Source organism: Salvelinus namaycush, chromosome 29 (genome assembly GCF_016432855.1).
Source record: "Salvelinus namaycush isolate Seneca chromosome 29, SaNama_1.0, whole genome shotgun sequence".
Lineage (NCBI taxonomy): Eukaryota > Metazoa > Chordata > Actinopteri > Salmoniformes > Salmonidae > Salvelinus > Salvelinus namaycush.
Genome location: NC_052335.1, coordinates 892289 through 904112, shown reverse-complemented (window position 1 = coordinate 904112; position 11824 = coordinate 892289). Strand labels below are relative to the sequence as shown.

The 11824-nt window shown below is 41.7% G+C and overlaps 1 protein-coding gene across 1 annotated transcript; it reads left to right on the top strand.

The window, feature by feature from the left end:
* Positions 1-235: 235 nt before the first annotated feature.
* Positions 236-1246, top strand: LOC120023918 (G-protein coupled receptor 6-like). The gene has a single exon (XM_038968021.1). The coding sequence runs from the start codon at positions 236-238 to the stop codon at positions 1244-1246; it is 1011 nt and encodes a 336-aa protein (XP_038823949.1).
* Positions 1247-11824: the final 10578 nt, after the last annotated feature.

Here is an 11824-nt window from a genome sequence, read left to right as displayed (position 1 = left end):
TAACGTTAGCTAGCTAGCTAACAGTATGCTTTAACTTGCAATGAAAATGACTTTGACAAAATTAGAAACGTATAATATCAAAAAAAATGCTAGCTAGACTATCTTACCCGTATACATGGATGAACGCTTCTCCCTCTCTGTCATGGTTGCCATGGTGTCCCTTAGTGAAACTAAACCACAATCTCTCTCTATCCCATTCTCTCTCCAGGAGGGGAAAGCAGACATGTGCGCAGACATGAACAAGACTTTCCAGTGTAACGACACCGCAATGACGGTTGTGGTGGCTGGAGAGACTCTCCCGTGGATGGAGACCGACTTTCCAGAGCGCAATGTCAGCCTGGGGCTCTCCACCGCCCCTCTGGACTTCCCCATCAACCCATGGGACATCATGCTTTGCATGTCGGGCACTGTCATCGCCTGCGAGAATGCCATCGTGGTGGCTATCATCTTCTATACACCCACCCTGCGCACCCCCATGTTCGTGCTCGTAGGAAGCCTAGCCACAGCGGATTTACTGGCAGGCATGGGATTAATCCTCAACTTTGTGTTCCAGTACGTTCTCTCCTCAGAGACTATCAGCCTTATTACTGTTGGGTTCCTAGTGGCCTCCTTCACGGCGTCCATAAGTAGCCTGCTGGCTATAACAGTGGACCGGTATTTCTCTTTATACAATGCACTGACTTACTTCTCAGAGAAGACGCTCCACTACGTGCACCTGATGCTGGTGAGCACATGGGGTGTGTCTCTGTGCCTGGGCCTGCTGCCTGTGCTAGGCTGGAACTGCCTGGACGACCCAAGCTTGTGTAGCATCGTGCACCCACTCACTCGCAGCAATGTGACATTGTTGGCGGTCTCTTTCTTCATCATCTTCATAATCATGCTGACCCTCTATTTCAAGATCTGCAAGATCGTGTGCCGCCACGCGCACCAGATCGCTCTTCAACAGCACTTCTTCACCACATCGCACTACGTGGCCACCAAGAAGGGCGTGGCCACGCTCGCCATCATCCTAGGCACCTTCGGCTCGAGCTGGCTACCCTTCGCCATCTACTGCCTGGTGGGAGAGCGCGAATACCCGTCGGTATACACGTATGCCACGCTTCTTCCGGCCACCTACAACTCCATGATCAACCCAATCATCTACGCCTACCGTAATGCCGAGATCCAGCGCTCGCTCTACGTCCTCTTCTGCGGCGGCTTTCAGAGCAACGTAGCCACACACTCCAGGTCACCCAGTGAAGTTTAGAGGGGTGCTGAGTGAACGTATGTGTGTGTGTACGTGTGCATGTTGACAACCGACAATTGGCTTTCAGTTGACCGTTAAATCCTTTAAACAAAATGTGTGTCTAACAAGCATCTGCACTTTATTGCGACTGAAGACACAGTCCGTCTGAAATGCTGTGAACAACAGCTTTTGTAAAGAAAAAAAATACGGCATTATGTATTTATATGAGCAAAGAATGAAAAAACGAGCACTTTATTGAATGTATTTGAAATGCCAAAGCAGTATTGCATAGGCCTATATATGTTGGAGTAATTGGCTACTTTGTATTTGTCAGTACTGTGGGTCAATTTTGATTTTGTTAAGTTGTCTATTTGATTGTACATTTTATACGAGATGAGTATATGAATAAAATGAGAAAATAAGTGTGCGCCTCGTGTTTGACTGCCACATGTTTCTCTGTAAGTGTTCTGTTGCCGCACCTGGGTTGTTTTAACTTTTTTCGCTCAGCATCTTCCTGTCTTCTAACTCAGGGGCATCAATTGAGTATGGCAGAGTGTGGAAGTCTCCATACCCTAGCTCAACACAAATAATTTAAATTAGGCTACTAAAGTCTTTCCAATCCCAATTAAAAGGGAAATGCAGTTGGTTAGGACCATGCGCAATCGCTCAGGAAGGGTGTTTGTCCGGCTGGATGCCTTTGAGAGAGCACATTGACGCAGCTGCAGTGAACAGAGCAACTTTTTTCTCAAAATACTGCAGAGGTGGAAGATGGTTATAGATGGCTAGGTAACTGCTGTTTGACTTGACATGAAACTAAACTAGAGTTTTTAATCCAGCTGAGCTAGCGCGTAATGTATCAGCTAATGTTGATGTGTTTGTAGAATGTTGTTGTTTATCGATTGAGGTGAATGAAGCTACAGCAGCAAGGTGATAATGGAAGGATTACATAGTGAAAGTCTACACACCCCCTTGCAAAGTCTTCACATTTTGGTGCCTTCAATCTTAAAAGGGATCATTTTCGATTTTTTTCCATACCGATCTACACAACCTACCCCACATTTTCAAAGTGAAAGACAATTTCTTTTACATTTTTCAAATGAATAATAATTTAAAAAATCTTGATTGTGTATGTCTTCACACCCCAGAGTTAATACTTGGTGTAAGTACCTTTGGCAGACCTAAGAGCTGTGAATAATCCTGAACAAGATTTTACCAACATTGCACAACTCTTAGGGCAACATATATCATTTTTTTGTCAGAATTGCTCAAGCTCAGTAAATTTGGTTGAGAATCATTGATGGAGAGCAATATTCAAACCTTAAGCACATTTGAGTCAGGACTGAGACTGGACCAGGACCACTTAGGAACACTCAACACCTCTTGGCATGCTATTCTGGTGTGTCTTTGGGATTACATTTTTTGTAGTTGTCCCGCTGTGAAATAAAACTCTATCCCAGGGTTTTCAGAAGACTGAGGTAGGTTTTCCTCTAACCTGGGCTTTGCTCATTTGATATTTATTTTGATCCTGAAAAACTCCCCAGTCCCTGCTGGTGACAAGCATATGCAAAACATGATGCTGCCACTACAATTCTTGAAAATACAGTGGGTTTCAGGATGTGTTGTGTTGAATTGGATTTGACCCAAACCTCTAGTTATTTTTTTTATTTTTTTTATTCTATTGGATAACAATCTGTTCTTAACCAAGACAAAAAAATATATATAACAAACTTTTTCCTGCATAACATAGGTACAGCAGAGCCCCTTCGTTGCATGGGAGACTTTCAAATGTGCCATCAGAGGTCATGCAAATAAATACTAATCTTTAAAACGAAAACATTTGAAGTCAAAAGAGATAGAGGAACGAACAAAGGAAAAGGAGGAACTAGCAGAACAGATGGATGGCAATAAACACTGTACCGTAGAGGCACAGAATAAGTTAGAGGAAAAACAAAAATAACTGGAGGAACGATCAAGAACGATCAAGTATCACACTTTTATTACACATTCATCACAAGTAAAGCAAGCTTGAAGGAAAATTGTGAAAATGCACCACATTCTTGGTAACACTTTACTTGACACTCAGTGTCATAAGACGTTATGACACAGTCATAACCATGTCATAATATGTCATAACAGCGGACAAAACGTGTCATTACCCGTCATAATATGGTCATAACACTGTCATGACCCATATATTTACAACTGTTGTGACATATATTGCTTTATTTTATGGCTGGTTATGACACCTACATAAGAGTGTCAAAACCCACATTTATTCCCGTCCCAAAAATCCCTGCCTAGAAGTTTCCTTTCGTTTAAAAGTTTGTTTCTTAAATCCTTTGTTGGTGTTGTTATGAATTCTTTACATATTTTAAATAGCTTGTAGAAAATACACATATCCCGTCACTTTACTTGGACTAAGAAAATACACTTTATGACACTGTCAAGAACCGTTATCGCCATCGTAATCATATGCCCTTATATCAGTTATCAGTCAAAAGGAGGGTGTCTTGTCCTGCTCCTGAAATCTGCTTCTTCATTCATCCCAGCAACAGAGCATTGGGGTAGGTGCATGTCTGACATTAATGTGTGCGCAATTAAAATTATAATCTAATATGGTCAATTAAAATAAACTCAGCAAAAAAAGAAACGTCCTCTCACTGTCAACTGTGTTTATTTTCAGCAAACTTAACATGTGTAAATATTTGTATGAACATAACAAGATTCAACAACTGAGGCATAAACTGAACAAGTTCCACAGACATGTGACTAACAGAAATGGAATAAGGTGTCCCTAAACAAAGGGGGGGTCAAAATCAAAAGTAACAGTCAGTATCTGGTGTGGCCACCAGCTGACTTAAGTACTGCAGTGCATCTCCTCCTCATGGACTGCACCAGATTTGCCAGTTCTTGCTGTGAGATGTTACCACACTATTCCACCAAGGCACCTGCAAGTTCACAGACATTTCTGGGGGGAATGGCCCTAGCCCTCACCCTCCGATCCAACAGGTCCCAGACGTGCTCAATGGGATTGAGATCCGGGCTCTTCGCTGGTCATGGCAGAACACTGACATTCCTGTCTTGCAGGAAATCATGCACAGAACGAGCAGTATGGCTGGTGGTATTGCCATGCTGGAGTGTCATGTCAGGATGAGCCTGCAGGAAGGGTACCACATGAGGGAGGAGGATGTCTACCCTGTAACGCATAGCTTTGAGATTGCCTGCAACGACAACAAGCTCAGTCCGATGATGCTGTGACACACTGCCCCGGACAATGAAGGAACCTCCACCTCCAAATCGATCCTGCTCCAGATTACAGGCCTCGGTGTAACGCTCATTCCTTCGACGATAAACGCAAATCCGAGCATCACCCCTGGTGAGACAAAACCGCGACTCATCAGTGACGAGCACTTATGCCAGTCCTGTCTGGTGAGGACCTGCCTTACAACAGGCCTACAAGCCCTCAGTCCAGCCTCTCTCAGCCTATTGCAAATAGTCTGAGCACTGTTGGAGGGATTGTGCGTTCCTGGTGTAACTTGGGCAGTTGTTGTTGCCATCCTGTGCATGTCCCGCAGGTGTGATGTTCGGATGTGCCGATCCTGTGCAGGTATTGTTACACGTGGTCTGCCAATGCAAGGACGATCAGCTGTCCGTCCTGTCTCCCTGTAACGCTGTCTTAGGCATCTCACAGTACGGACATTGCAATTTATTGCCCTGGCCACATCTGCAGTCCTCATGCCTCCTTGCGGCATGCCTAAGGCACGTTCACCAAGTTGAGCAGAGGCCCTGGGCATCTTTTTAAAAATGTTTTTCAGAGTCAGTAGAAAGGCCTCTTTAGTGTCCTAAGTTTTCATAACTGTGACCTTAATTGCCTACCGTCTGAAAGCTGTTAGGGCCTTAACGACCGTTCCAAAGGTGCATGTTCATTAATTGTTTATGGTTCATTGAACAAGCATGGGAAACAGTGTTTAAAACCTTTACAATGAAGATCTGTGAAGTTATTTGGATTTTTACGAATGATCTATGAAAGACAGGTTCCTGAAAAAGGTATGTTTCTTTTTTTGCTGAGGTTATATGTATATACAGTTGAAGTCAGATGAATGTAGTACTTTCAGGTGTTTGGAAATTGCTCCCAAGGATGAACCAGACTTGTGGAGGTCTACAATTTTTTTCTGAGGTCTTGGCTGATTTCTTTTGATTTTCCCATGATGTCAAGCAAAGAGGCACTGAGTTTGAAGGTAGGCCTTGAAATATATCCACAGGTACACCTCTAATTGACTCAAATTATGTCAATTAGCCTATCAGAAGCTTCTATAGCCATGATATCATTTTCTGGAATTTTCCAAGCTGTTTAAAGGCACAGTCAACTTAGTGTATGTAAACTTCTGACCCACTGGAATTGTGATACAGTGAATGATAAGTGAAATAATTTGTCTGTAAACAATTGTTGGAAAAATTACTTGTGTCATGCACAAAGTAGATGTTCTAACCGACTTGCCAAAACTAGAGTTTGTTAACAAGAAATTTGTGGAGTGGTTGAAAAACGAGTTTTAATGACTCCAACCTAAGTGTATGTAAACTTCCAACTTCAACTGTATATACTAGGCAGTGTCAGAGGAAGGCTCGAAAAATTGTCAAAGACTCCAGTCACCCAAGTCATAGACTGTTCTCTCTGCTACCGCACAGCAAGTGGTACCGGAGCGCCAAGTCTTGGACCGAAAGGCTCCTTAACAGCTTCTACCCCCAAGCCTTAAGACTGCTGATCAACTAAACTAATCAAATGGCCACCCGGACTATTTACATTGAACCACCCCCCCCCTCCCCCTTTTGTTTTTACACTGCTGCTACTCGCTGTTTATCATCTATGCATATTCACTTTGTAAATGACCTCATTTAACCGGTAACCCCACACATTGACTTGGTACCGCCCGCTGTATATAGCCTCATTATTGTTATGTACATGTATTGTGTTACCTTGTGATTCTTTTACTTTAGTTATTTAGTAAATATTTTATTAACTCTATTAACTCTAAGCACCTGTTGTATTCGGTGCGTGACAATTTTTTTATATATATATTTTTTGATTTAAAGACCTCCAGAACACACTGGATTCTCCAATTTGTTGAATGAACTACAGTACATGACAAAATACAAACCATTCAACCCAAAAAGTCATTTGGTTTTGATGGTATCCTAAATGAAATGACAAAATATACAGACTACAAATTCCAAGTAGCTATGCTGAAACTTTTCAACATCATCCTCAGCTCTGGCTGATATTTGGATCCAATATTTGGATCCAAGGACTGATCACCCCAATCCACAAAAGTGGAGAAAAATTGGACCCCAATAACTACTGTGGGATATGCGTCAACAGCAACAGAAAATACTCTGCATTATCATTAACAGCAGAATCCTTCATTTCTGCATTGACAACAAAGTCATGAGCAAATGTGACCCGATTCAGGAAACTAGGCGTATGTCGCAAGTCACTACTTCACAGGAGAGCCGTTTGAACGTAAAAAATATAGAAATGCCTTCTCGGGACATGTGAACTTTAATGTGACTTAATAACAAACTTGTATGCCATCTGTAAATACAAATAAAATGGTTAAATTACGACACTTGTTGGTTAAGTCCCAGAAAGGCTAGCAACCTTCCCACTAGCCATGATTGGCTGAGATAATGAGTGGGCTGGACATGCCGGGAGAGGAGTTCGGATTGGTCTGCCATATTCAAGGCTTCTGTCTATTTGAGCTCGTCAGTCTGCGTTGGTAATCCTGTCGAACACGTCTTTTAATTTTTTTTATTGTGTAGTGGAGCTGCATGAGTGTTGCTCTCCACTTTCTGGAGGATCACGTTTTGAAATCAGTGGAATTAGAGTATGATAGCTAAAGAGATGGAGAAAACACTTGTCTCCAGATTACATCTTCAAACTAAGGGCAATCGTTGTATGGCATTCCTGACCGGTAGACGCGTCCATCATGCATAATGATGTATACAGGTAAGATAGTCTAGCGTTAGCTAGCTAACTTTTCAGATATTACATGTTACTAATTTTGACAGAAAGTGTTTTCATTTCAAGCTAAAGTGTACTGTTAGCTAACGTTAGCTGGCTGGCTCCCTAGCTGACGTTATTATTTGTTTCCCAGAGCCGTTTACTTTTCTAGTTCAAGCTTTATGTTATCTAGCTAACATTGGACCTGGTTCGTTAGCTCCCAGCACTGTGGCATTGTTGGAACGTTGTTCATTGTTGTTTAACTAGCTAACGTTAGCTGGCTGGCTCCCTAGCGGAGGTTATTATTTCTTTCCCAGAGCTGTTTGCTTTTCTAGTTAGAGCCTAATGTTAGACATTGTTGGCACTTTGTTCATTTTTGTGTAACTAGGTAATATTAGCTGGCTGGCTCGTTAGCTAACGTTACGTTACGTGGGTACATCACCCATTGAATATGTCCAGTTTCAGTAAATGTCTTCTAAAAAGCGTAATGAAATTGTTGCAGCAGAGCTGGCTGAGCTGTTTTCATTTTATCCGGAGGTAAACAAATCATTGGCCAGAGCGTCAAGTGTGCACTCCGAGAGCAAAAAGAGATGGGTCCTATCCTATGGCTTTCACTAGATGTCAACAGTCTTTATTCAAGGTTTCAGGCTTGTTTTTTGAAAAACGAACAAGTATTTGGAGTTTTGGTGAGAAGCGCACGGAACAATATCAGTATCAGGGCGCGTGCTTACTAATTTTGCTTTCCTATTAAACATTCTACTTTCAGTATGAAATAATATAGATAATTTACATTTTAGAGTACCTGAGGATTAAATAGAAATGTCATTTGACTTGTTTGGACAAAGTTTAGCGGTAGCTTTTTGGACTCCTTTGTCTGCATGTTGAATGAGTCAACTAAACAGTATTTTTGGGATATAAAGAAGGATTTTATCTAACAAAACGACCATTTATGTTGTAGCTGGGACCCTTGGGATTGCAAACAGAGGAAGATCTTCAAAAGTAAGTGATTTATTTAAATCGCTATTTGTGATTTTGTGAAGCCTGTGCTGGTTGAAAAATATGTTGATTAGGGGCGCCGTCCTCAGACAATCGCATGGTATGCTTTCGTCATAAAGCCTATTGGAAATCGGATGACACAGTTAGATTAACAAGAACTTAAGCTTTTAAATGATATCAGACACTTGTATGTTCATGAATGTTTGAATTGCGCGCCCTCCAATTTCACCGGATGTTGTCGGCTGGTGTCCCGCTAGCCTATCCCTAAGAAGTTTTAAAATTGTATGAACTGCCTTAATTTTGCTGGACCCCAGGAAGAAGAGCTGTGCTTTGGCAGCTAATGAGGATCCTAAAAAATTACAAATACAAATACAAACTGGACAGTTATATCTCAATCTCTTCATTCAACGACTCAATCGTGGCTGCTTTGTGTGATGTATTTTTGTCTCTACCTTCTTGCCCTTTGTGCTGTTGTCTGTGCCCAATAATGTTTGTTCCATGTTTTTTGCTGCAACCATGTTGTGTTGCTGCCTTGCTATGTTGTTTTCTTAGGTCTCTCTTTATGTAGTGTTGTGGTGTCTCTCTTGTGATATGTGTTTTGTCCTATATTTATATAGGCCTCCGCAAGAGGCCTTTTGCCTTTTGGTAGGCCGTCATTCTAAATAAGAATTTGTTCTTAACTGACTTGCCTAGTTTAATAAAGGTTCAATAAAATTGTCACGTTCCTGACCTTATTTCCTTTGTTTAGTCTTTGTTTAGTTGGTCAGGATGTGAGCTGGGTGGGTGTAGTCTATGTTTTGTGTTTCTATGTTGGGTTTGTTGTTTGGCCTAATATGGTTCTCAATCAGAGGCAGGTGTTTTGCATTGTCTCTGATTGGGAACCATATTAAGGTAGCCTGTTTGCACTGTTGGTTTGTGGGTGATTGTTTTGTGTCTTTGTGTACTGCACCAGATAGGACTGTTTTCGGTTTTCACATTTATGTCAGAGCCCTCGACTGGCAGCTTCATTAAATAGTACCCGCAAAACACCAGTCTCGACGTCAACAGTGATGAGGCGACTCCGGGATGCTGGCCTTCTAGGCAGAGTTCCTCTGTCCAGTGTCTGTGTTTTTTCCCCATCTTAATCTTTTCTTTTTCTTGGCCAGTCTGAGATATGGCTTTTTCTTTGCAACTCTGCCTAGAAGGCCAGCATCCCGGAGTTGCCTCTTCACTGTTGACGTTGAGACTGGTGTTTTGCGGGTACTATTTAATGAAGCTGCCAGTTGAGGACTTATGAGGCGTCTGTTTCTCAAACTAAACACTCTAATGTACTTGTCCTCTTGCTCAGTTGTGCACCGAGGCCTCCCACTCCTCTTTCTATTCTGGTTAGGGCTAGTTTGCGCTGTTCTATGAAGGGAGTAGTACACAGCGTTGTACGAGATCTTCAGCTTCTTGGCAATTTCTCGCATGGAATAGCATTCATTTCTCAGAACAAGAATAGTCTGATGAGTTTCAGAAGAAAGTACTTTGTTTCTGGCCAATTTGAGCCTGTAATCGAACCCACAAATGCTGATGCTCCAGATACTCAAATATTCTAAAGAAGGCCAGTTGTATTGCTTCTTTAATCAGGACACAGTTTTGATCAATTAGCCTTTTAAAATTATAAACTTGGATTAGCTAACACAACGTGCCATTGGAATACAGGAGTGATGGTTGCTGATTATCGGCCTCTGTACACGTAAGTAGATATTCCATAAAAAATCTGCCGTTTCCAGCTACAATAGTCCTTTACAACATTAAAAATGTCTACACTGTATTTCTGATCAAGTTGAAGTAATTTTAATGGACAGAAAATGTGCTTTTCTTTCAAAAACAAGGACATTTCTAAGTGACCCCAAACTTTTGAACGGTAGTGTAGTTGCGGAGAGTCCCTGTAATCCTAGATTCAGATCATTCAGGTGAGAAAAAACATCACCCAGATAGACCAGTCGTGTGAGAAACTCATCATTATGCAAGAGGTCAGACAAGTGAAAATTATGGTCAGTAAAGAAAACTTGTCAATACTTTCCCATTGATAACCAGCGCACCTCTGTATGTTGTAAAAGCGTTACATGGTTGCTGTCCATATCATTGCGTAATGCAGAAAATACACGAAAGTTTAGGGGCCTTGCTTTAACAAAAGTTAACCATTTTCACTGTAGTGTCCAAAACATATTTCAAGCTGTCAGGCATTCCCTTGGCAGCAAGAGCCTCTCGGTGGATGCTGCAGTGTACCCAAGTGGCGTCGGGAGCAACTGCTTGCGCGCGCGTTACCATTCCACTATGTCTCCCTGTCATGGCTTTCGCGCCATCAATACAGATACCAACACATCTTGACCATCAAAGTCCATTTGATGTCATTAAGCTGTCCAGTATCCTCTCATATTGTCCTGGTTCCCATAAACGTAACGGACACATACCAGCAGCTGTGCCAGGCTCGCCACGTCTGTTGACTCATCCAACTGTAACGCATATAATTCACCTGCTTGTATGCGACGCAGTAAATGTTTCAAAACATCTCCTGCCATGTCACGGTTCTAAGGGGATTAGTGTGCTTAATTTTAAGAAGTTATTTGGCCACCTTTAGTTGTTATACAAACCTTACAAAACATACTAAATAATATATGTGTGAAATTAGTTTTGATTTAGAATGGACAATTATCATTCACCTCTCTCAGAACAGGGGCATGGGAAAACAAAAGTTGTGATACAAACCTTATCAAAACATATGGGCCTATGGGCTCGGCTACAGGAGGTGTGCGACTAGGATTTGAAAAAGTCAACAAAAAAAGGCATGCGCTGTTTCTTGCCTAACTTTACAAGCTGGGATTCATTCACAAGTTATAATATATAATTCACAAGTAATAGGCTAATATTGTCACCCAACAGACTTTTCTTCATTTAATGTTGTCTTTACATATACTAAATAATATATGTGTGAAATTGGTTTTGATTTAGAATGGACAATTATCATTCACCTGTCTCGGAACAGGGGCATGGGAACACAAAAAATACATGTCAACTATACACTTAAATAGTGAATGGTTCATTTTCATGCCAGCCAGGTAGGCTATACTCTTGCTTAATATTAGGAAAGTTGATAAATAAATATAGTAGGCCTAGTCTATAGAAGGCTGATGGGATCCTCCTCTTTCTAATAGAGGTCATCAAAACTGTTTTCTTACGCAATTGCATAGCCTATAGAAATTTTGCGTAACATGAGCTCATGAGAGAGAGAGAGAGAGAGAGAGAGAGAGAGGCGATAAGAGTGGGAGAAAAGACAGTGGGGTTACAGTGAAAGGAAGCTAGGTAAGTGGAAACCCAGGTGCACTCTAAACCCCAGAGAAGATGATAGGTTGGGGGGTGTTGATCATTTCCTTTCAGGGTGACTTAAATTGACATGTCTCCTGCTATCATAAAGTAGAGGTGTTAGAGAGGTGAGGAAGCCATAACTTATAGTACCCACAGAGATGAACCCTTTGCCCTCTCCCTGCAGTGAATAAAGCCTCTCTAGATCAGTTCACACATCAAGTCTAAAAGCGCTTACAGACGGGCCGCGGTAAACGTACATTTAACTGCGTCAAAAT